Raw genomic sequence first — 27166 nt, forward strand, 5'->3', positions numbered from 1 at the left:
AGAGAGAGAGAGAGAGAGAGAGAGAGAGAGAGAGAAGAAAAACAGGATGGAGGGAAATACATAATTAGTAGTCATAATTGTGAAAAAAATTTATAGCAAATTTCTCTGATAAAGGTCTCATTTCACAAATATATACAGAACTGAGTCAAATCTATAAGAATACAAGTCATTTCCATACTGATAAATGGTCAAAGGATATGAACAGTTTTCAGATGAAGAAATCAAAGCTATCTAGTCTTATAAAAATGCTCTAAATCATTACTGATTAGAGAAATGCAATTTAAAACAACTCAGGTGCCACCTCATACCTACCAGATTGGTTAATGTGACAGAAAAGAAAAATGACAAATGTTGGAGGGGACGTGGGAAAACTGGGACACTAAAACACTTTTGGTGGATTTATGGACTGATCCAACCAGTCTGGAGGGCAATTTGGAACTATGCTCAAAAGACTATAAAAACATATAGACCCTTTGACCCAGAAATACCACTACCAGGTCTGTATCCCAAAGAGAAAAAAGAAAAAGGAAAGGGACATATATGTACAAAATATAGTAGCTCTTTTCAGAGGTGGAAAAGAATTGTAATTGAGGGTATGCCTGTCAATTGGGGAATGACTGAATAAGTTGTGGTATATGACTGTGATGGAATACTATTATGCTGTAAGAAATAAGTAGGATACTTTTAGAAAAACTTGGAAAGACTTATATGAATTGATGCAAAGCGAAGCCAGGAAAACCAGGAGAACATCATACATAGTAACAGTAATATTATATGATGAATAAATGTGATTGGTTTAGCTATCCTCAGCAATACTGCCATCTACCTCCAGAGAAAGAACTGATGGGATCTGAATGCAGATTGAAGCATACTTTTTTAAACTTTATTTTTCCTTTTCCTTTTTTTTTGTTCTGTTTTCTTTTACAACACGACTAGTATAGAAATATGTTTTGTATGACTGCACATGTATTATGTGCCTTCTCAAGGAGGAGGTTAAGAAGGGAGGAAGAGAGAGAATTTGGAATTCAAAATAAACAAACCCCAATATTATAAATTGTTTTTACATGTAATTGGACAAACATATAATATTTAGGGGATAAAAATGTTAAGCATCACAGGGTCAAGTACAAAACTGTAACACTTCACTACTGTGGCCAAGATGACATTGGATAACTAACAACTACCTTAGAGTCTAGTCATTTAATTCCTTAGGACTTAAGATAATAAGATTTGACTTAAATAGTTCATATCTTTTTATGTGTTGTACAAAATTACTAAGAAAGTTTTAATCAAATGCATTGCTAAAATATAGGTAAGCTATATCTACAAATGTCCTCTGATCATTTAGTTTAGTAAATTGTCAAAAAAGGAAATCTAGGCTACATGTCAGACTATTTCCAGCATTTCTCTCTTTCCCTTATCATAAATTCTAGGCACAAGCAGTTACTTCAACCCAATATTACCATTATTCCCACCTCTACAACATCAATTCCTCCCTGTTAAGTGATATGAATATCCAGCACAGAATTATTACTTATTCGTTCCTCCAGCTGTTGAAGGATGAAATTCTCATTAAGGCATTTCAATCAGTTATTAGCTAGTCTGTTTTTGGAAGAAAGGGCACTCTAGCAAATACACAGAAAACAAGCCTCTTAGCACTACATAACTTGTACTTGTGAGCTTTTTCTGGAATTGTTCTTTCAGTCTGATAATGAAACCATTTTTTTGTTTCTGCCTTCTTTGGTCTTCACTCAAATGCTCTATCTACATCATGCTTTCTCCTTCTCCCCCAATGGCTCCTGGATTTTTTCACATGAATATACCTTATTAGCATACAATGCTACTCCCCATTCCTTTTTTGCCTATTCTATTCCTTTTTGAATGAGGAGCTTTTAGGGCCATATTTCAGTTATATTTATTTATTTTTGCTTTTTGGAGGGGGGAAGGCAAGGCAATTGGGGTTAAGTGACTTGCCCAAGGTCACACAGCTAGTATGTGTTAAGCATCTGAGGCCACATTTGAACTCAGGTCCTTTTGACTCCAGGGCCGGTGATGCTCTCTATTCACGGTGCCACCTAGCCACCCCTTTCAGTTATATTTCAAATCACTATGTCTTAGTGAGAAATGTTAAGGTTAAATTCGTCTCCTTGCATTAAGATTTCTAATTTCTCTTACTGATTAAACTTTGGGCCTCTGTGCATAGATTGGAGGCCACAGAGTTTCCTACTGGTAGCTTTAAAATTTTTTTTCTCTTGTGAACTTCTTTGTTTTTACAAGTGCTTTTTTTCTTTCAACTTTTTCCAGTATCTATAGTTTATGTTAGAGAAAAAAAGGTATTTCATCTCTTTTCACATAACTTTTTTAAAGTTTAGAGCCCTCTTGATTATATTTGTCAGACTCCAGGCAAATACGTTTCTTGCCTGCCTTTGGTAGTAGCACTCTCAAGAATCTGGCATTACTACACTTTGAGCCAGGATCCAGAAATCTTGATCCAGTTCTCAAACACCATCTTCTTTAGCCAGATGTTCACTTTGCAGATACATTTTTCATTTTATTTTGGTATTCCTTGCTTTTGATGGGATGCACTGAGGATAATCAATTGTGTTCCTGTGGTTTTTAGTTTAGAGTCTGTGATTTTTGGTAAAACTTTTTAGGTTTCTTCTGGTAGTATCATTTCTGCCCATGTGAATCACCAGAAATTGGTAAATTATGTGTTCTGATAAATATTGGGGAGATATTCTGTTATATCTTGGATTCACACTCACAGGAAGACAACAGTCATGACTATTGTCATTGCTTCCATATCCTCAAGTAGGAAGTTATTCTTCTTTTCTTCATCTGACCCTTTCATTCAATGTTCTTTTGTAATGTTCTTTCACATGATTGATTCTGTGGCTTAACTTTATCATTCCTTGAAGGACAAGAAGTTATTCCTCTTTAAAAATAGTTTCTTTTTTTGCTCTAGGTTTATGGCTGCCCTGATTGACAATCTTCCACTTTTTAACGTTCTGACAATGATCAAGTTTCCCCTTGTCTACTTTGGATCCTCCCTGCGATATCACTGAACACTATATTGTCTCTGATAAACTGGAGAGACATCCCACTTGTGACATAGGTCAGTTGACTATGGTAAAAATATAATCACACAATCCATGCAAGTCATAGCAAACTCTTCTCCCTGATCTCCATACTGATTGAGCATCTCAGCCTTAAAAAGAAAACGAAACAAAAATACCCACCAAACTACCTATTAGTGTTTACATCTCACCTCTTGTATACCTTCTTTTAGACTTTTTATAATCTCTCCATACCTTGACTGCTACAACCAACTTCCTTTCCTTTATCACAACTTGATAAACACAGTCTATACTTCCTTTATCCTTTGGGCCTAGTCCTAAAATATATTCCACCAATTTCTATGTTTTATTTACCAATTTACTTGTTTTACTTACTTTTTCTAACTTGCCTTTACTGACCTTTTCTCCTTTTCCTTCTCTGAATGTTTTTCCTTGATTCCTTTTCTTCAGCTCCTTATTGCTTAATCCTCTTTAATTCTGCTCCTCTTTCAACCTTCTTCCCAGGAGCCAAAAATAAGGAATAGAATCTAAACCTGAACCTTGTTCTCCTTGAAATTTCTTCATTTCTCCTAAATTTCTCTTGAACAAACCCAATTTTTGGCCTTCTTGATAAGTCCAAAGCTTCTTGAGTTCTTTTTAGGCTTTTACTTTGTCCTTACTTCATCCTTCTCCTTTAGCTTTTTTCTTATCAAAACTTGAAGTAAAAACTGTACCTGGAGAGACTATTCCCTTTCATATTTTGCTTAATATATCCCAAATTTATCTTTCCCAAATTCAATCTTGAATCTTATTCATAAGCCCAAATTTTTCCAAACCACCTACACAATCTTCTTATTATTGAACTCATTTTATTTCTCTCTTCTCCTACAATCCCATTCCACAGAAGCCACAAATAGTCTGGTATGGATCCCCCAAATCCAGTGTCAACTTCATGCTACAATGAGTCAATGGAGTAGGATTTTTAGTGAAGAGTGTTACTATTTTTGTAGAAAAGGGGTCTTTTGCTGGGAGGAGCCAAGATTGCAGAGTAGAAGAAGCACTTAGCTGACCTAGCCCAACATTCCTCTCCAAACAACTTTAAAATAACACCTCAAATTGAAATCTGGAGTGGCAGAGCCAACAAAAGGTCATGGTGAGACATTATTCTAGTCCAATACAACTTAGGAGGTTGGAAAGAAAGATCTGTGACACGGGGTTGTGACTGGCCTGGAGCCCATGTGGATGCAACACCAATGGTGGAGGTAGGTGGTAGCAGCAGAAACAGCAGCAATTTTAGGAATTCTCCAGCCAGAGGCAGTAAAGCACCTACCAATTAGTCAGAAAGCAATTACAGGTGACCCTTGTGTTAGCACAGGATACAGAAAAAGGTGCTATTTGGCAGCTCCACTGCCACTTCTGGGTTCAAGGGTGGGAAGGAACACTTTTGGTTAAGATGGTGTGGGAGCCCTGAGAAACAGTATTGCTTTTGGTCACAAGGGATCAGAGACCCTGAAAACAGTATTACTTCCAGTCCCAAGGGAGCAGGGGCTCTGAAGAGCAGTATCACTTCTGGTTCCAGGGGAACAGGAACTCTGAGGAGCAGTAATGATTGCAAATCCCAAGAAACCAGGGGCTCTTCCTAAGTAAGGACCAGAGCCCAGTCCAGGAGAGTAGTGACCACACCTCTCCCCAAATTACACCACCTTGGAAGCACTGAAAACTTTCAAGCCCCTCTTCCCCTGAACTAGCTTTGAAAACAGCAGTGTGAAAAAGCCTGAAGGTTGGGATAGTGCCCTTCTTCACCAGGGAACGGAGCCCAACTTTAACATAAATTCAAAGTAAAAAAAAAAAAAATGGGCTGGGAAAATGAGCAAACAACAACAAAAAATGAACAGGACCATAAAAAGCTATTATAGTGACAGGGAAAGTCGACACAAACTCAGAAGAAGACAATGAAGTCAGTAGAGCTATAAGCAAAGTTTCAAAGAGAAAGATGTAAATTGGACACAAGTCTGACAAGAATTCCTGAAAGAGCTAAAAATGATTTCTGAAATAAAATAAAATTGGTAGAGTAGAAATTAGGTAAAGAAATGAAAGTGAGGAAAGAAAAAGACAATTAACATCCTTGTAAAAGAGGCATACACAATACTGAAGAAAACAATATCTTAAAGAACAGAATTGCCTGAATAGAAGAAGAGGTACAAAACTTCACTGATGAAAAGAACTCAAAAAGTAGAATTGACCAAATGGAAAAAGAGGTACAAAAGCTCAGGGAAGAAAATGATACCTTAAAAATATCAATTGGGTGAGCGGAAGCTAATGATGCCATGAGACATTAAGAAATTATTAAGGAAAACTGCTCTCCTGGGCTGATCTCTATTTTTTTTTTAAAGCAATTGGGGTTAAGTAACTTGCTCAAGGTTACACGGCCAGTTATTTCTGGGTGTGGTGCTAAGTATCAGAGCCTGGATTTGATCCCAGGTCATCCCAACTCTGGGGCCAGTGCTCTTACTCACTGAGCCACCTGGCTACCCCTTTACATGTATAATTGATATCATATTACTTGCCTTCTCAAGAGGTGGGAGAGGGGCAGGAGGGAGAGAGAATTTAGAACTCAAAACTGTAAAAAATGAATGGTAAACATATTTTACATGTAATTGGGAAGTATTTAACGAAATTAAAATTTTTTTAAAGGAAAAGACATATTACTTGATCATGGATTATATTCTTCTTCTCTCTCTCTCCATATCTGAGAAAAGCCTATGTAGTTAGGATCCTAGATTTAGAACTGGAAAGGATCTGAAAGGTCATCTAGTCTAACCTCTTCCTTTTACAAATGAGGAAACTGAATCTTAGAGAGGTTAAGTGACTTAGCTAGGGTCACACAGTTAGTAAGAGTCTTCTCGATTCCAAATTCAGAACTCTATTTATGTTAATCTATCTATACATATCCAAAGGCAATGATCATTATTCAGAGATACTCATAGTTCAAGGAGAACTCAGGTAAACCTGTAACATTCCCAAGAAGTGATCATTCAACCTCTGCTTGAAGACCTCGAGTGAGGGAATACCTACTTCCTCCTATGGCAGTCCACTTTATTTTTGGACAGCTCTAATTTCTTGGTGACAATTACTCAATTGACATGTATTAAGCACCTACTCTATGCCCAGCATTATGCTGGGAGGGGATAAAAATAAATTAAATAATAACTACTACTTGCAAAGGAGACTACATACTAATAGTTATCCAAATAATAATATCTGACATTTGACTACCACAAAGCATTTATCTCATTTGATTCTTACAACAATCCTGTGTACTACATTATACAAATACTTTCATCCCAATTTTATGGATTAGGAAACAGTTTCAGAGATATTAAATGATTTGCCCATGAAGACATAGCTAGTAGATATCAGAGATAGAATTCTAATCCATATCTTTATCAAGTTCAAGTATAATATCCTCCCAACTATTCTATCACATTGCTTGTAAGTTTAATGAATGGAATAATCACTTTCTATGTGATTGGTCTTAAAACCCCAAACTTATAAAGTGACAAGGTATTAGAAAGGATATAGTTTCTTGTAAAAGCTGAATATGCAACATCTCCTTATAAATAAATTGGGTTAATTAGGTGAAGTCTTCAGACATCCCTCAACAATGTCCACTTTTCTCTTGTCAAATAATAGCTCATAATTATATTGTGCTTTAAGAGTTACAAAGTGTTTTTAAAATAACCCAATGAAATGCATCTTATAGATGAGGCTCAGAAAGGTTAAACAGTAGCTCATGAACAGCACAGCTTTCAAAGGCTGATTTCACTGTTCAACAAATTCTTCCTGCCATGGGGAAGTGATTTCTGATAAGTCATAAAAACTTCAGTGTGGACTTGTTTGATATGGTACCCTCTCAGAAGTGTTTGCATTTTATGAAAGGACTAAAGGAAACAAAAACCAAAGGAATGGATCTCTAATGGTACAATTTTAAATTCTATGGCATCTAGGAGGGAGAAAAACCATTTTGGGCAGAGAGATCTTACTGTAAGTTTTCAAATAACATCATACAGGTAACTTCTTAATCTGTGGTATCTACAAACAAGATTCTAAATGATCATTCTACCAAAAAAATTAGTTTTCTTAGAAACTAGAGCAGGAAAACAGCAATTTGGTATGTTCCAATTTCTCAGAAGGTAATACAGAACATAATTTTCTAGTTATTGAGTTATTCAATGCCTTTGTGATGTTACTTCCACTCACGTCCTGCCACGTAGCTAGCTGAGATAAAACTTCTTTTTCCCCTACTGTGTCTATTTTTTAATGCAATGAGACAATTATTGTACTGTTCAGTATATCAAAGCATTAACTTTCTAAATAGTTAAGTTACTGGTCTGAAAGAGTTAAATTGGTTGCCAAAGATGTATTAATTTATGATAAGGAGTAACTTGGTCATTGAGAGGATCTAGCTTGTTAATCTCTCATCTTTAAAATAATCCCCAAAGGACAAAAGTTGTATGTTTACATAAAACATATGCTGTAAACATCTGAAATGGTATATCTCAGCAGAGGTCAGCAAACTACTGGACTATAGCTTACTGAACCCTGAACTGACCCCTAAAAGGTCTATTTTAAATTACACATTGAAAGCTAGGTAGTACAGTGGATAGAGCACCAGCTGTGGAGTCAGGAAGACCTGAGTTAAAATTTAGCCTCAGACACTGTGTGACCCTGGGCAAGTCATTTAATCCTGACTTCCCCCTCCTCTCTCCCAAAAAGCAGATAAACATTAAAGTTGGTCAAGAAACAAAAGTGCTTTCTGGAGCTAAGAAACATTTATAGAAAATGCACACCCAAAATCTCTTGAAATTTAGAAGTAGTATTATCAGTGGTAGTTGTGAAGCTTGCCTTAGTTTTTGTGAGATAGAAGAAGTACTTTCTCAGGTAATCTGAGTCTAAAACATTTAGGACCAGGTGACTTGATCTAAACCTGATGATTTGCTGAAATTACATCTTTACCTAGTGAATTAAGTGGATGACCAATTGTCTATATTTCTAAAAGTGAGGTTTAAACAGTAGTATAATTCACTATAGTGAAGTGATCACTCTTTCACTTATGTTATCACTTTATTCTTAGAACCAATTCCCTGAAATTAGGCAGAAATATCTGAAAATGTTCAATTATTTCAGCTGTAAGAAAAGACATAAAAATGATTTTCACTTGTCTGTCCATTGCTGAAAACAATCCTTAGGAATATGAGGTATTTTAACCTAAATTCCTTATAAACACTAGAGGGAAAACCCCAGAGTTGTTATTCAGGAACATGTGATCTCAGGCAAGGAACAGATGAGAAATTTTTTGTTTTATTTGGACTGAAATTTTTTGTTAATTTTTCTAGTGCAGCTAATGCGATCACAGAAAATAGAGCATTTTGTTCAGTCTATCAGTGTCAAGTCATTGTATTTTGTTCAGTCTGGCTGTAAATGATCCAAGTAACTGGCCTTTTCTAGGTGGTCATGTTGTGCTGTATAAAATCTTGACTTTGAGACTGACCTGTATAACGTAAGTTATATTGCTGACTATTCTATTTAATAATCCATTTTCCTCCTTGACACTTTGGGGGCAAATTTCTGGTGCCCAATTCAGTGAATACTACAGGAGGTATGCTCCCAGTAGTAATAAGTACCTAATAATGTTGTGTTAAAATTATAGAACTCTTGGTATCTGTGTCCATCAATCTACAAAATAGGTGAATTTCTGAAAATGTGTCCACAAAACAAAACTCCACATTCCAAATCTTGATTTCTCATGACTCTCATTATAGAATTAGAGACTACAGAAGGGACCTCAAAGATCATTTAGTCCAGTCCCAGACTCTGCAAAGAAATGTATTCTTCCTCTTATACATCTCTGACAAGTGGTCATCCAAATTCTGAATGAACTCTTTCATTGATAAGAAAATTGCTGCCTCACAGGTTAGTTCATTTTCATCCTAATATAATTTTTAAAAGTTTTTTCTTAATTAAACCATATTCCATTAGTCTCTAACATGTACCTAGTGGGTCTAGTTCTATTCTTCTGAGATATTAGGAAAAGTCTAATCCTTCTTCCAAATGCCAGCCTTTTAAACATTTGAAGAGAACATATTTATTCTGTTTAGGTTACATCTTCAGTTCCTTCTATCATTCCCTATGGAGAGGATGTGTTTGTGGACTCTTTGCCACAAAGGAGCCTTAATCAATGGCAGAAATGCTTTGAATGGCAACATCATCTGTATAGACAATGACAGAGTAAGTGAGAAGGCTCCTAAGCTAGACCATACATTAGCTGTGACTCTGAAGATCAGGACAGGCCCTTGATGTCTTTATGAGAAGACTTAAATTAATATCTTTCTGTTAAGCAGCTGGGATTGATAGCTTTTCATTATAATAAAACCTAAAAGGATAGTTTTTCTACCCTAGTGACCAAGAAAAATACACTTTTGTTTCAGGCTCAAAATAAATCTTACAAAACAATAATTTGTTAGACAATCCAACCATACACTTGCTAGATGCTGTCTTTCTTTTCATTCATTTATTCAAATATTTCTTGAGTTCTTACTATGTGCAACAAATGGATATGAAAATCTTAATCACTTTCTGTATACTAGGTGCTGTGACTATGAATAAAAAACAAGTTAGTCCTTTTTCTCAAGGAGCTAACATTCTATGGGAATGATACAATATGTTCCCAGAGAAGGAAATACAGGACAAATAACTACAAAATGAAGGAGGTAGGTAGAATGGAATCACAATTGTGAGAATCAGGAACAGTGTCTTATTGAAGGAGGTTGTATTTGAGCTAAGTCTAGAAGAGAGCAAGGAGTCCCAAGGTACAGAGGCGAGGAGAGAGAGCATCTCAAGCATCAGGAACAGACTGAACAAAGGCACAGAAGTGGGTGATACGATATCAAGTATAGGGAACAGCAAGCAGACCTGTTTGGCTGAAGCATAGACTACAAGATGAGAGTAAGGTGTAATAAAACTGGAAAACTAGGGTGGGGACAGATTGAGAAGGCTCTCAATACCAAACAGAGTTTGGATTCTGTTCTAAAGGCAATGGGGATGCACTGAAGCTTCTTAAACAGAGAAGGATGTGGTTAGTCTGTCAATAAACATCTATTAAGTGCCTATGTACCAGGTACTGTGCTAAGTGCTGGAGATACAAGTATGAAAAAGAAATACAGCCCCCACTATCAAGGAGCTTACAATCACAATGAAGACAACTTACCAAAGAAAGCTAACAATGAGGACAGGGGAGAGATGGTACCCAGAACAGGTGTATGATGGAGAAATCTGAGGGACTGCAGCTGGGTAGGAAATGGGAAATAATTGGCTTGAGCACCTTCCTTAAATAGAGATCTTGGGGGCTCTCCAATCTGCCTTCCAATCAGAGAGTCCCAAGGGTCAGAAGGTACTCATGATATGTAAGACCAGGGCAGACGTGATCTTGTAGGATGAAGTTCCTTGGGGCATGGAGAAGTCCAGAGGAGTGCTGCTGGGAGGGTGGGGGGGAACAGAGAGTGCTGACCTGGGTACCTTCCTTAACTGAAGGTTTTGGGTTTGATCTGTGCTTTAGAAATACCACTTGGATAGTGACGGGGAAGATCAAATAGAGATGAGAGACTGGATGCACTGAGACCAGTTAGGAAGCAAGGGATTGTACTAAAGTAAATTAATATCAGTATAACCTTATTATGGCATATTTGAGGGTCACAAAGTTGAGGATGGATGGTTATTCAACTCTTCCTCCCGGAGATTATATATTTCAGTAGAAACTTATTCGTGTTGTCCCTCTTTTTCCTTTTTGATAACTGGTTCTTGACTCACCTGGCATTGGGTCAGGTTTAGCTGATTGTAACCTTGACTGTCTGCACAATGTGCTCCCATCATTGCCCACAGTAAGTGGTCTGAGCAATGAATAGTTGGGATGTATAGGACAATTGCTACTAAAGCCCCATGGACTGCGATTGGGGAAAAGAGTTGGTGGGATTTCTTTTTCTCTGTAAAAGAAAAATGAAAAGCAAAATTATGTTTCTATAACAGACAAATAACTAAAGAGTACATGGATAGAAACTATGCAAATTGGTTAAGATTGTGGTATCTAAAATTGCATTTCAGATGCAAAGAAAATGGTCCTGTCTCTAAGATTCATTTATCAGCAGGAATTAAAGAGGTATAACTGATGTGAATGTTTTGTATAGATATAAAAACAAGATCCGTGTTAAAATAGGAATCTTCTAGCAAACTCAGTTTCAGCAGTTTTTTCCCTCCACCTACCCAGTTATAGTATGAATTTAAGTACTCAATGTTAGGCATGAAATGTTGAATGTTTCACCTCTTTAGCAGCTTCAGTACCTTACCTCTTTGTTGTGGTTCAGTCATTCAATCATGTTTGACTCTTCATGACCCCATGGCCCATAGCATGCCAGTATTGTCCATGGTTTTTGTTTCTATAGCAATGATAGTGGAGTGGTTTGCTAGTTCCTTCTTCAGTAGATTAAGGCAAACACAGGTTAAGTGACTTGCCCAAGGTCACACAGTCAGTAAATGTCTAAGACCACATTTGAACTCAGGTCCTTCCTAACTCTAGGCCCAGAGCTCTATCCACGGAGCCACCTGGGTATCTCCTAGGTGGTTAAATGATTTGCCCAGGGTCACACAGCTAGTAAGTGTCTGAGGCCAGATTTGAACTCAGGTCTTCCCGACTGGAGGCCCAGTGCTCTATCCACCAAGTCATCTAGCTGCCTCTGTAGAGGTGTGAATGGAGCAATGAAATGGCCAAAAAATTTGGGTATGTTGCATGACACAAATCCTTAGATACCACCTCTCCTTACATATGTGCCTATTGTTGGGAACTGTTATATTTTTATGCTTGCAACATGTAACAATATAAACATCTATAACATAGTAAAAGCTGTTACATGGATTAATAACAGTAACTCACATTTATATAGCACTTTACAACATGGATCCTTTTCAAATTTGGAGCAATAGCCCATGTTATTTCTTATCTTACCTCGACTGGTCTATTTCTCCATCTGATAACATCTTGTTGCCTGATGCTCGGCTAGTCCTTAGTTAACTACCATACTGAACAAGGTAAGTAGAGTATGTACCTCTTAAGAAAAACTCGAACTTGCTGCTCCAGTATTGTTGTGGTTTGTTGATCTCGCTTCACTTTGATTACTGTAGGTGGTATTTCCCGGTTCATTTGTACTTTAGGTGATGAAATGGCCAGTGGGCTTCTGTCATATTTTTTGTCAGTGTCAAATCCCTCCCATGCTTGTTTCCAATGGATAGGAGTATACCAAGCAATGGCCTAATGAGAGAAGTTCATTACTGTAATATATTATTTAAGAGAATTATTCTTTTAATTTCTTAGGCCTATTACAATGAAATGTGCTGAAGAAATGACCAGAATTGTGTTATATATCATTAAATCTAATTTTAAAGTTTGAAAGAGGGTATATATTGCTCAGCAATGTAAGTTTAGGGTGGAAATGGGAAGAGAGAACCAGTGAAACTCTGTATCAATGACTGTTAGGTCAAAGTAGGAGCAGGTAACAGAGGAAGTTGCCAGGAGTATAACATGAAGGGGAAGTGAAAGGAAAAATAATTTTTTATATTGCTTTTCATAAATATACATTTTTAGTTGCAGAAAATTCTGCCTCCATGGCACCTTGGTATTTTATGATGCCAAGTTAAATGTGTTATAGTGAAGGACAACACCACCGGAGACAGTTTCATAGAGGACACAATCTTCCAATTCAGGCTTGTGAAATTGTCAAATGTTTGGTGGGACCCACAAATGCCTTGTATTTCTATAATCCTTTGGGTTATTTCCATTTTCTTCCTGGTTATGGGTGAATCGGGGGAAGTGGAAGAAGACACTAACGTGTCAACAAAGCAGCGGTGGTTGTTGGGAGGCTACGAGGGAGTGAAAGTTACAAAGCTGACGTACTCACCTACAGTAGTGGGAGGGAGTTTCAGTTTCCTAAATGTTCTATGTGTTTATTAGAATGATAAATTAAGTTAAAGCCTGACTAGGCACTCACAATTATATCTTTCTTCATAGGAAACATTAATATCAACTTGTATACTTAAAATAGAGAGATACTAAACAAAAACTACTCATTTGCACCTTTCAACTTTTAATTTTATAAAACTTGAACTTGGACTTAAGCTGCAACAATGTGAAAATGTTACATGGATTAATAATAGTAATTCCCATTTACATAACACTTTGAGTTTTCCAAAATGCTTTCCTCATAATGATCCTGTGAAGTAGGCATTGGTTGTATTATTATTCCCATTCTGGGGTATACAAGGTGTTAAGGGTTGTTTGTATACAAGGTGTTAGTACCTCTAGAATGAGGGCTGCCAAGTCCTTTTTAGGGTCACTTCCCACCTTTCGTGTCCACTTGCCAACCAACTCTCACCTGTTGTTCCAAGAAACTATAGCATGCGTATTGGCCACACCCTGTTAAAGCCATTTTGGTAGACAGGCTAAGGAAGGCTTAGCCTTGAGGGTAATTGATGGGCTTCAAACCTGTTGGTGAGTTGGGGGATGTCTACCCCAAGTAAGTGAAGACTTTATTGGTGGAATGGGAGGATGTTCCAATGAGCTGTGAAGGTGGAAGCGGGTGCTGTGGAGCACTTAGAGCTTCATTAGACATCAACAATGCCAAGGTGTATGCCACTGTATCCTGAACTTTCACCACTAATCTTGACTTTGTCTTGCAACTGGAATCCAATGACTCTGGGAGAGAGTGAGGTTGATGACATTGCACAACTCTGACTTACTTAAATTCAATTTATGTGCGAGTCAAAAGACATCACCCACACCATTTTACCATTTTAAATTACCTCCAAGTCCTGTGGGGCAGACAAGTGATGAAGCAACAGGTGTGGAGAGACTGGGAGCCACAGTCACAACTCTTCACTCAGACAGCCCAGAACATAGGGCTGTCTTCTCACTGGACTGAAGTAGCAGTGGGATTTGACAGCCCCCTCGGTGTCTGAGCAGCCTTTTAAAGGCTTGCATTGCTCACCTCTTGATGTAAGGGGCTAGAAAAGGTAACCTAAAATTGTCTGTTTCACCTAACCTAACCATGGTCTGCTTATTGCAGCAGACAAAGATCCTACCCTGTGACTGAAACACAAAACAAGTACAAAAACTTTTGAAAAGATGACTGAAATCTTCCAGGTTATATGGCAAGAGGAGGTTATATCCCATGAGTTCAAGGATGCCATCCATCTCTATGAGGGAAAAAGAGATAGACAGTCCTGTGACAATCACAGTGGAGGGAGTCTCTCTTAGTCATTGCTGGTAAGATTCTTGACAGAATCCTCATTAATTGGCTGATCCGGCACCTGGAACATGGTCATCTACCAGACAACCAGTGTGGCTTCAGAAAGGGCCAAGGAATGGTTGATGTGGTGTTTGCTGCCCAACAACTCCAGCAGAAATGCCAGGAGGAGCACAGAGGTCTATGCACAACGTTGATCAATATGACCAAAACCTTTGATACTGTCAGTCATGAGGGCTTGTGAAAGATCACGGCAAGATTTGGTTGCCCAGAAAATTTCATTAGTATTGTATGCCAATTCCATGGTGTCTTGCTTGCATTCATTCTAGATAATGGGTAATGCTCATGTGCTCTTCCTAGTCAGCAATGGAGTAAAGCAGGGCTGTGTCCCTGCTCCCACGCTTTGCTGCCACTTTTGGTCTGACAATCAACATCAAGAAAACAGAGGTTCTTCACCAGGCAGCACTGCACCGTCTTTAAGTGGAGCCATCGGTTACAGTAAATGGAGAAATTTTGAATGCTGTGGATAAGTTCACTTACATTACTAGGATACTTTCCAGGCATGTCTATATGGATGATGAGGTTGATGCACATGTTGCCAGACAGCTCAGTGTTTGGGAGGCTCAGAATAAAAGTGTGAGAGAGAAGAGGTATTAAGGCTGCCTATCAAACTGCAAGTCTAAAAAGCCATGGTGCTGACCTCATTGCTGTATGCCTGTGAAGCCTGGACAGTATCCTAGTGCCATGCCAGGAAACTGAATTTGCTTCCACTTGAATTGTCCTCGGAAGATTCTGAAGATCATCTGGCAAGATAAGGTGCTGGACACTGAGATGCTTTCTCAAGCTGACCTGCCAAGCATTCAAACCCTACTGCAAAAAGCACAATTTTGATGTACTGGCCACACTGTTCAAACATATGTTTGCCTAAAAGACTATTTTACAGGGAACTCGTATGAGGCAAGAGGTCAGATGATACAAGAACACTCTCAAGGTCAATCTGAAGAACTTTGGAATTCACTGGGAGACTGACAAAGGACTATCCAGAAAGATCAGCCCACATCAAAGAATGTGGGTGCTCTACGAGCAAAGTAAAATTGCAGTAGTTCAAAAGAAACACGAGATGCACAGATTTAGAGACATCTCCATTCCAAATGTTCGTATGGATTATTTGTGAGTGACCTGTGGTACAGCCAGCCTTCTGAGCTCATACTGATTGCGCAGCCACAGTCAGACACACTGTACATTGACCCTGACATAGTGATGTCATTTTGGCCCTCTTCAAATTTAAAGGACAACAGCCATTCCCATTTTGGATATGAAGAAATTAAACATGATGGTAGGAAAAGGAAGGTACAAACGATTTGCATAATGTCATACAATTAGGAAATTTGGGGGCTATGATTTGAACCCATGCCTCTCACTTGAAATACAACTCTCTTGACTTTAAATGAACAAATTAAATAAATAAATACTACAACCGATGTTTAACTCAACTAAATACAGAGAAGGAAAAAGTGGAATATCAAATATAAATTTAAATTTAGTGGATTTGAGTGGGAAAATTCCATTTTTCCCTTATGTATGATGGCACTTCTTAGGCAACCAAGTGTCTATTTCTTGGTCAGAAGTGCCACTGTAGTCAGTTCTATTGAGAAGCAGATCATCTCTGAATATCTCTCTCTAGGATGGCACATGGAAAAGTGCTGGATTTGGAGTCAGAGGCATGGCTTTAAATTCTAGATGATCAAATTACTAGCTGTGCCACTTTGGGCACGTTGTGTTTCCTCTTGGGGCTCTTTTTTCCTCATCTATAAAAGGAGGTGGTTACACTAGATGATGTCTACATCTAAGATTATAGCTGTAGGCCCCTCCAACTCAGGGAATATATATCATGTTTTTCTCCCCAAGGCCTAAGCCAGTATTCTAAAAATTGATTGAGAAATCAAAGGGATAGGAGGGCACCAGATCCAATTCCTTCAGATAAATGGGAAACTGAGGCTCAGGAATGGAAGTGTTTTGCCCAAGGTCACACACATAGTCAGCACAGGAGGTAGGATTTGAAACCCAGACTGGACAAGCATTTCTTGGATAAAGTACAGTACTTTTTGTGTATGTACTGGACTATATGGTTACTGAGATGCTTTCAGATTCTCAAATTCTGTGATTCTGTTGTCTAAATTTTGAACCAGTGATCAGTGCTAGGATTAGAAGACAGTATCACGCTCAATAAATGTTTGATGATGATAATAGAATAAGGTGAAATACCATCATTGATTTCAATACCATTTCTAAAAGTTGGCTATGTAGCTAATGAGATTGATTTCCTGTAGAGCAACCATACTGTTGCCATTCAGTTGTTTTTCAGTCATGTCTGACTCCTTGTGACCCCACTTGGATACTGGAATGGTTTGTAATTTCCTTTTCCAGCTCATTTTACAGATGAGGAAACTGAGGCAAACAGGGTTAAATGACTTATCTAGGGTCACACAGCTATTAAGTGTCTGAGGCTAAATTTGAAATCACTAAGATGAGTCTTTCTGATTCCAGGCCTGACACTCTATCCACTGTGCCCAGACCATCCAAATTGTTCTTTAGAGTCTGTGGAAGTGGTATGTATGATGTAGTAATGTGGACAGTGGGAATAGTGTGGGTTATGGCTAGTGTCTATTTGAAGGTTCACAAAATTTCTGAATCTTAGCAATTATTTAATACAACCTCTCATTTTACTGATGAGTGAAAAAAAAAGCCCTTATAGATACATGACTAGTTACTAGGAGAGAGAGCATAGAAGTGAGCTCTCTTGATTTCCCTTCCAGTGTTCTGTTAAGACTATTAGCTAATATTCTTCATGTCAGTGAAAAGGCACTTTAGGGCTTTAAGTCATACTTTCTACTGTTTAAAATGTGTGCATGACTTCTCTTTGTCCAGGCTGAAGAGGGTACTTTTTAGGGCCCTAAAATGTGGTTCATGGTAATTCATGTCTAACTATTTGCAGATTTGGGCTTCTCTACTATGAGGTCTTCAAATTTTCTATTAGATATTTGTAAAGCTTACTTCTTCAAAAAAGCTTTGGGTGGGAGCATATATAACCTGCACCAACACACATTATAACTTCTTGCTACGTGGAAGATTTCATAGATCACTGTGACCAAACTATAAGAGTGTATCAGTGGAGCAGCTAGGTGGCATAGAGTACTGGCCCTGGAGTCAGGAGGACTGAGTTCAAATATGACTTCAGACACTTAACACTTAGTAGCTGTGTGACCCTGGAGAAGACACTTAACCCGACTGCCTCACCAAAAAAGAAAAATAGGGGGGAAAAAAGAGTGTATCAGCAGCAGTCCTTCATCTGATTATAGAACTGCACAACTTATACACTAGAAAGAGTTTTTTTTAACAGGTCATAATCGCAACCACTGAGTGACATTTTAGTAAGCTTTGGGATTACTAAGGGATGGTTCAGTAACTTGTACTTTTCAAAGGAAAAGTTCTTAGTTGTAAATGCAGAAGCTCATTGCCACTGGGGTAGAGGTGGAAACGTTCCCTTGCTTGCCAGGTAGAATGTAAGCTCTTTGAGAACAGGGGTTATTTCATTCTCTTCCCATTGTTTCTGACCTGAGATCTTAAACAGAACAAATGTAATAACTAAATCTATTTTCCGTTTGATAGCCTCGTAATTACTTGACTGCAGCAATTTCTGCTTACTCCAAACAAAATCTTTACATTTCCAGGTTAAACATATCCAGATTTTTCAAATGATCCTCAGATGACTTGTAAACTCAAGGCCCTTTATTATTCCAGTTACCCTCCAGCTTATCAATGTTCTGCTTAAACTTCTGTGCCCAGAAATGAACACAATAGTTTCCATGTGATCTGACTGTGGTTGAATCCTGTGGGACAATCACTTCCTTACCCCCAGAAGATCTACTTCTCTTAGTGTAGCTCATGATCACATTAGCTTTCTTTTTTTCCCTTTCATTTCACAGTTTACTTACATTGAACTTGCTATCCACAAAAAAAAACACCAGATGTTTTTCAGACAATTGCTATCTAATTATGCCTCCTCCATTTTGTACTTGTGAAATCAATTTATTAAAAACAAATGTAAAACTTTTATCCCTATTATATTTTACCTAATTTACTCACTTCAGTCTAATGTTCTAGCCTGCCAGCATATTTTAAATACTGATTTCATTATGCAGTTTATGAGTTATCCTTTCTAGCCGTGTGTCATCTGAAAATGTGAAAAGCAAGCCTTCTATGTCTTTAATGAAGTCACTGATAAAAATGTTAAACAGCACAAGGCCAAATGCAGATCCCTGGGGCACTGTAGTGGAGACCCACTGCTAAGCTGACAGTGACTGCCCTTCCAGTCTAGTCAATCAACCAATTTGGAATTCATATAATTATATTATCATCTTTGTAAATGACATAATGTTAGGAAGGTTTCCTTACACACTGGATGATGGAATCGGGATTCAACAAAATTTTGACAGGCTAGAACGTTGGCCCAAATCTGGTAAGATGAAATTTAATATTTTGAACCCAAACACTTGGGTTCAAATGATCAATTTTCTAAGTATGACATCAGGGGTATGTGAGTTAGCCAGAAGTCTATTTGAGAAAGGTCTGGGATTTTAGTGGACAGCAAATTCAATGTAAGTCAAGAGTATAATATGATAGTCAAAAAGCTAATTCAACTAAAAAAGGGCATGAAGCATAATTTCTAGGAAGAAGGAAATGGGCCTATATTCTGTCTTAGTCAAACACAACTAGAGTTCTGGGTCTAGGCCTAGTTGCTACATTTTAGCAATGCTATTGGTCATTTGTAATTCAGCCAAAGGAGGGCAACTGGGATGGTGAAAGCCCTTAACATGCTATATCAAATTGGTTAAAGGAACTGGAGAAGTTTAGCCCGGAGAAGAGAATATTAGGGTATTGTCCTCATAGCTGTCTTTGAAGGACTATTTGGAAGGAATATTTGAAGGTCTATCTCATGGAAGAGGTGTTATACCTGTTCTGACTAGTCTTAGGAGCAGAAACAGGAGCCATAGGTAGAAGCTGCAGTCATATTTAGGTTTCTATAAGGAAGTGTCCTAACAATTAAAGCTAGCCAAAAGTGGAATGAGCTGACTCAGGAGACACGGAACTCCCCCTGACTGGAAGTCTTCAAGCAAAGAGTGAATGACCTCTTGGTAGATATGCTGTAAAGGGCATTAAATTATTCAGGTACAGGTAATACTAGATGGTCTTAGATGATCCTTTAAATTATGGGATTTTGTGGATCTATGACTTATCTAAGATATCTTTATTACAGATACAGTCAGAATTTATAAACTTTCTATTTGAATCTCCTTACCCTATCAATGAGTATAGTGTCCTTATCTTAAACTAATGTTAATTGCTAGTGTTTAAGGAATACCCTATAACTTATTAAAACACAAAGAGTTGTTTTAAAAGTAGGACTTTCATGAAGTATCATGAAGATTTTATTAATGAAATAAAAGTCCTGCTTGATTTTATTGGCCTTTGTAGACCAGGAGTAAAGAAGTTTTGGTTCTAATCAGACTCATACAATGGATTTGGATAAGCTGGTTTAACTTCTCTGGTCCTCAGCTTCCTCATCTGTAAAAGTATGGGTTGAAGTAGTTCTATGTAAGTCCCTTCCAGCTCTAAATTCTATGGTCGTGATTGAGATGATTTCTAGGCTTCCTCCCCTTTGCCCCCTCCCCCCCACAATTGAAATTCTATGTAAAAGGAGCACAACAATTTTTGCACTTTGCTCCCTGTTCTTCCCTCTTCTGATCTCATCTTTATCACTTCTTATATAACTTTCCACCCAAATTTGGGTAAATAAGAACACACAAGAAATGGCTGGCTCCCTTTAAGCATAGGTATTAAAATATGGCTCAAGACTATATATATGTATATATGTATCTATGTACAGAACATACAGTATGTATGTGAAGCTTCAGTGCCAATAACTGAGACCTCTTCCAAAAAGAGCTCTGATCTGGGCCTCTTCATCTCTGAAAAAGTTATCTAAAATCTCTGTGCCTATATATGTAAAAGAAAAATCTAGAATTTCCATTTACAAAGTACTTGGAATCTTGAAATGAAAAGAGATATTTAAGTACAATGTATAATTAAGATGCAGTAAACAGTGAAGTTGAGGAAGAGAGTTCTGATGGCCTGCTTGGGAACAGCATCCTCTTGGGTTGTATTTCAGGCTCAGCTAAGGATTTCTGGGTTGATGCCTTAGGCAAATAACGTAAGTTCTCTTCATGGCTCCTTCCCCCCCCCCCCCTCGGGCATTCAAATCATAGCTTACAGAAATACTAGGAAATTTAGTGTAACCTTATAAAAAGCCCTAAAGAGACATATATGAAAGCTGATAAAAGACCCCCAAGGATCGCTGTTTATTGGAACAGGCAAGTTCCCTGGTGAAAAAAAAAAGTATTTTTCAAATACTTGAGACCCTGATTCCTGGCACTAGTCATTTCTGCAGCCCTCTATGGAGGAGGCTAATGAGAACCCCTGTCTTTATTTTTCATGGGGTGCATCAATGCTACCCTTGAGAATCCAGTGAAGCAAGTAGGTCCTATAAGGAGACTGAACAGACTGTCAAGATGGTAGGGAAACCTTGATCCCTAAGATGCTACTTCAAGCCTTTCAAAGCTTTATACTGTAATGCAGACTGGCTATAGCTTAGTCTGCTCAATAGCAGTCTTCATAGCCAGTTCTCTCTTAAATATGCCCACCTTCATTACCTTGAACAAGTGTCCACTTCAATGCATATGTGATAACTGATTTTATTAGATCTTATGTCTGGCATGACAGATTTAAGTCCTGGACTTGTAGGCAAGGGGATCTTAGTTCAAATCCAGTCTCCAATTACGATTAGCTAATGGGCAAGCCACTGAGCTTCAGATATCTCTCTATGATTTATTCACTGAGCTATGGGAGGGCTGAAGTCTGTGTATGGAGAGAGTTCCCACACCATTGAGACAAAGAGCCTTTACATAAAGGTGAGTTCCCTTTCAATAAAGGAGTTTAAGAGAGACTGAAAGAACCACTATCAGAGATATTGCAGAGGGCATTCTCACATGTTATAGGGGATTGACCTAAATCAGGTGTGGGGAATGAGGTCACATGTGACCCTCTAGGTCCTCAAGTGCCTTCAAGGTCCTTTTATTGAATCCAAACTTCACAGAACAAATCCCCTTAAGAAAATAATTTTTTCTTTTCTTTATTTTTATTCTTGATCCAGTCAAGAGGCTGCACACAAGGACCTAGAAGATCACATGTGGCCTCAAGGTTGCAGTTTCCCCACCCCCGGCCTAGATGAACTCTACAAATCTATGAATCTTGAAGGAAATTCTTATTCACCTACTGTATTAGTAGCAATATGATTAAGTAAATCAGACTGTAGGTGAGACAGAAATACAGGATTTTTACAGTAGCCACAAAACCCTTCAACCATTTACTGTTCCTGATACCCTTTAGGTATTTTACTAGGGACAAAGATAGCACAAAAAAGGCCTGAAATAATGAATTCTACCTCCCATTCTGATTTTTTTCCCTCCTGTATTTCTCTACCCTGAACCTAAATATCATTGATAATGTAGGTAGATGTCCAGGCATTGTATACAGTCCTCATTGCCCTCCATTGCACACTCCACATCATAAAATTCCTATTTTATACTGTTAAGTGACTTGTCCAAGATTATACAGGGATTCGAACTCAGCTCTTCTGATTTCAAATTCAGGACGTTTTCTGTTCTTTATGGTCTTTTTCCAATTTTGGCACATTTGGTGTCAGAGAGCAGATGCTGCTGATTTGTCTGAATCTATGATTGTATTCAGTTGTGTTTCTTGCTAAACTTTTAAATATGTCAAAGTAATCTGGGAACATTGGGAGGTCTATATATCAAGTTATAATCAACTGTTAAGAATTCAACACTGACTTCACCATTAGGTTTACACAGGATGGTTGTACAGTTGGGACTTGTTATAAACTTGTCTTGTTCCTTCCAAAGAAAATCTGATGGTGGCCGATGCTTTACCTCAGATGATGCTGCCCAAACCTAGAGGAAACAGGAAAAAAAAAAAAAAAAAAAAAAACAACAGACACCAACTGAGTAATCATTCTCCAGGTAAATGAGCTTCTTTATTCTCTTGTAAGGTCCAAGTTAACTTGAACAAGAATCAGAGTATTTCCTGCACTAAAGATTGGGGAGGGGAGCAGGAGGGAGATATCTACATGTTACTGTTCATAAAATTTCTAATTAATGTAACATAAAAATTATTAATAAAACATTACATCTGAGGACATTACAGAAAAAAAGGATGAAAACTATGGCAACCTACTACAAATATTGGCGTTTATCCAGAGAATAGAGTAGTGAAAGTGAAATGGCAAGATCAGGCTTTTTGCAGGATGAAGGGATTTTCTTGACTATTGAGTCAGATCTAGACCTTCTCAGGAGGTGAGATGTCAACAGATGACATCAAAAGTATAAGCAGCTACTACTCCAGGAAGAATATGTGTGTTGTGATAGTAGGTAACTTTCTGCTAAAGATGAGGAAGTGACAGTTGACTTATTATATCCAATAAGGAGATAAACCATGTTTCACAGACAGATACATTTGAAATGTGCCAGAAAACACCTAGCAATGTGTCAAGTCTGAGAACTGCCATGTACTCTTCAAGTGGGCATGAAATGTGTCATCAGAAAGAACTCTGAAATAATCCTTAGAATTTATGAAGACCTCACTAAGAAATGAGAATTTTGGCATGAGGGTATTATTTTTATTATTGTCACCAAGTGAAGCCAGGGATTTTGATCCAGAAGGAAGGATATAGGAAGTGAACAGATGGCTTAGAAAACTGCTTCAGATAATGGGATTCAACTTTCTGGACCTTGATTAAGACATAGAGAAGCAGGGCTGTGTCTTACCTAAATTCTGTATATGATTACGTGCACACAATAGACATTCTGAAAATGTTTGTTAAGTGAACAGGCTCATACTCAGGGATGTTACGCATCAAATAATGCCTGGAAATTACTTGCCTGGGTACTGATCTAATTAAGAGTTAAAAGCTGAAAAGTAAAGGGGAAAAAGGAAAAGAGTTCAGACATAGCTGCTAGACCAGCTATTAAAAAGCTCAGCAGGTATTGGAGAAAGAATAGAAGAGGTGCCAAGAGGTGGAGGGAGGAAGGGATTCTACCACAGAAAATATCCTGTTCAAGGTCACAGACATACTTAAAAAGGAACAAATTAGATAAAGGGTAGGGCTGTGCTTCAGGAAGTTAATTCACCTTTGTGAAAAGCCATGAACTTGAGTAGAAGAAACACTGTGATGTTTCTTCCATGATGAAGAGAAGTAATGGAGAGAGCAGGAAGTGATAATATGGTGGTAGTTTCATGTTTTATGCTTCCAGGACAGCTAAAGGAAATGGATGATGAGATTAAGCCCTTTCACCCAAAGTGGGAGAGGAAACAGCTGGAATTGCTGATGAATATTCATGAGTTCGGGTTTTTACTGCAAAGGAATTATACCAATCCATGTGTTTAGCCTTACTTAACAAATTCATGATTGGAATATTCAAAGGTTGGCCTTGGTGGCCTCAGTTTCCTCATTTGTAAAAGAGGGATAATAATACTCGCACTAATGTATAGTTATTAGGAGGAAAATGGTTTTCAGACCATAAAACACTATGTGACTGTGAGTTATGATATGACGAATCATAGAGAATGGGAAAGGTGTGAAATTTTAGGTAGGCTAATGTTCCAATTTTCAAAAATGAAAAGAGGGATACTTCAAATTATAGAGCAGTAAGTTTAACACCAACTTCTGTGGAAATAGTAGGATAGATTATTGAAAGGATGGTTTGTGAATACTCAGAAGGAGAAGCAGTCATGATGAAACATTACTATGAGTTTGTTAAGAATACATTCTGCTATATTAACTTTATTTCTTTTTTTGACTGGTTCAGTACCATGGTAGATCAGGAAAATGCTACAACTTTTAACAAAATCTTTCATCCTTGCAGACATGGTAGGTAGAAATGGATTAGAGGACATGTTGTTTAGTTATTTCAGTCGTGTCTGACTCTTCGTGACCCCATTTGGGGTTTTCTTGACAAAGATATTGGAGTGGTTTGCCACTTCCTTCCCAACTCATTTTACAGATAAGGAAACTAAGGGAAACAAAATTAGTGACTTGCCCAGGATCACACAGCAAGCAAGTGCCTGAGGTCAGATTTAAATTCAGGAAGATGAATCTTCCTGATTCCAGGCCTGGCATTCTCTCCACTGTGTCACCTAGCAGTGAACAGACTGGAGGAAAATACAATTATATAGATTCAGAACTAGTTGAATGACAAAATCCAAAGAGTGGTTGGGTAATTTCAACCTGAAGAGAGGACTGAAGTGGAATAATGAAATGTTATTTATCCTTCATTTTCAAAGATAATCAGTAACATCACAGAGTGACATCTTGACTAGTTCATGAATTGGATTTAAGTAAGGCAGAATTATATAAAGTTTGTCAGTCTCCTTCTCTTTTCCAGAGTCATTGAAGTCCAGTGGCAAGACAAAGTTAAGACGACTGACTGGTAATGGCCAGAGATGCAGTGGATGACCTTGGTGTCCTTGATGTGAGGTTTGACCAAGTTACAAGGGCTTTACAATGCCTGCTTTTAGCTGCCTTCGTGACCACTGGAAGAAATTGTTCTCGTTTGCCCATTCTGCTGGGAGAAGTCTTTATGTGCTTAGGGTAGATATCCCCCTCACTCAAAGAGTTTAAGGCCTGCTTGTAACCCTCAACCTGGGTTAGCCTGTCTGCCAAGATAATTTACCAGGGTGTGGACACTGTGCATGCTACAGCTTCTTGGAACCACAGGTCAAAGTTCAGTGCCAAGCAGACACCAAAAGGAGGTGAGCAGACCTGAAAAGGGCTTACTTAGTAAGCCTTCACACCAGAGCTACTAGCCCTGTCGACTGTGTTCATTTTAACATTTCCATCAATGACTTGAATGAGGCATAAATCATATCCTTACCAAATCTATGAGTGACACAATGTTAGAAACGAACATATCAGATAACAGGATCAAAATCTTATGTAACCTGAATATTAAAGGCAATATCATAAAAAAATTAAACAGAACCAGATCAAGTACCTTTTACAGCTATACCAAGGAGAGAATTCTTAATGAAACAAGGGATACAGATAATCATAAAAGATTAAATAGATAATTTCAATTATATAAAACTGAAAAGCTTAAATGAGAAAAATCAGTGCAGTTAGAATAAGAAGGGAAATGGTCAATTGGGAGGAAAAACCTTTGCATCCAATATCTCTGATAAAAGTCTCAAATCTAAGCTATAAACCAAATATAAGAACAAAAGTCACTCTCTAAAGGATAAGTCATCAATGTATGTGAACAAATAGACCTGCAAATGATTAACAGCCATATGAAATATTGCTCCAAATTACTAATAATCAGAAATTAAAATGTTAAAAAATCTGTTTCAGCTCATATCCAGAAAATTAGCAAAAAATGACAAACTATGGGACTAATTAATGATGGGAGCAAGATTGTGGAAAGATCAATACATTGTTGGGGGAGCTATGAACTAGTCCAACCATTCTGACAAGCAATTTAGAATTATGTTAAGAAAGTGACCCCAATGAACTCTTCCAACTATTCTGGTGAACAATTTGGAACTATGCCCAAAAGGTAATCAAACCATATATACTCTTTGATCCAGCAATGCCACTATTAGATCTGTATCCCAAAGGGATCATAAAAAAGGGAAAAGGACCTACAGGTACAAAAATATTTATAGCAGCTCTTTTTGCAGTGGCAAAGAATTGGAAATTGAGGGAATGTCCATCAATTGGGGAATGGCTGAAAAAGTTGTAGTATATTAATGTAATTGAATACTATTGTGCTATAAGAAATGATGAGCTGGCAGATTTCAGAAAAACCTGTTAAGACTTACATGAACTAATGTTGAATGAAGTGAGCAGAATCAGGAGAACATTGTACATAGTAAGAGTCACACTGTATGATGATCAGCTATGATTGACTTAGCTGTTCTCAGCAATACGACGATCCAAGACAATTCCAAAAAGACTCATGATGGACAATGCTATTCACATCCAGGGAAAGAATGGATGGAATCTGAATGCAGATTGAAACATACTATTTTTGCTTGTTTTCTTTTCCTTTTATTGTTTCTTCCTTCACAACATGACTAATGGGGAAATATGTTTAAATGATTGCACATATACCTACATCAGATTGCCTGCTGTCTTGGGGAGGGGTGAGAAAAGAGGAGAAAAATTTGGAACTCAAAATCTTTCAAAAAATGAATGTTGAAAAGTATCTTAACATGTAATTGGAAAAAACCAAAATACTATTAAAAAAAGTGACCCAGAGATCTCACTGCTAGTCATATATCACAAAGGTCAACATCAAGTCTCATACATCAAAATACTTATAACTGCACTTTGTAGAGTAGCAAACTAGACACAAAGTAAATGCCCTTCAATTAGAATACAACTATACAAATTCTGATACATGAATGTAATGGAATATTACTGTACCTTAAAAAACAATGAATATGAAAAACTCAGAGAAGCATGGGAAGAAATAAGCTGATACAAAACACAGGGAAACGTATTTCATCTTAACATAATGAAATGTTTCCTAACAATTATATCTCTTTAAAAGTTTGAAAGGGGGTGAT

General features: G+C 37.7%; 1 protein-coding gene across 1 annotated transcript in view; it reads right to left on the minus strand.

The window, feature by feature from the left end:
* LOC138175697 (lamin tail domain-containing protein 1-like) overlaps positions 1 to 27166 on the minus strand; it is an 88841-nt gene that overhangs the window by 4729 nt on the left and 56946 nt on the right. The window contains exons 6-7 of the mRNA XM_069106210.1: positions 22372 to 22491; positions 12212 to 12414 (exon numbers count right to left, since the gene is read on the minus strand). Coding sequence (XP_068962311.1) covers positions 12212 to 12414; positions 22372 to 22491 — 323 coding nt within the window. The remainder of the gene's footprint in view (positions 1 to 12211; positions 12415 to 22371; positions 22492 to 27166) is intronic.

This window comes from Petaurus breviceps, unplaced genomic scaffold (assembly GCF_028583685.1).
Source record: "Petaurus breviceps papuanus isolate PSGF00001 unplaced genomic scaffold, PetGlider_PUasm1.0 79, whole genome shotgun sequence".
Lineage (NCBI taxonomy): Eukaryota > Metazoa > Chordata > Mammalia > Diprotodontia > Petauridae > Petaurus > Petaurus breviceps.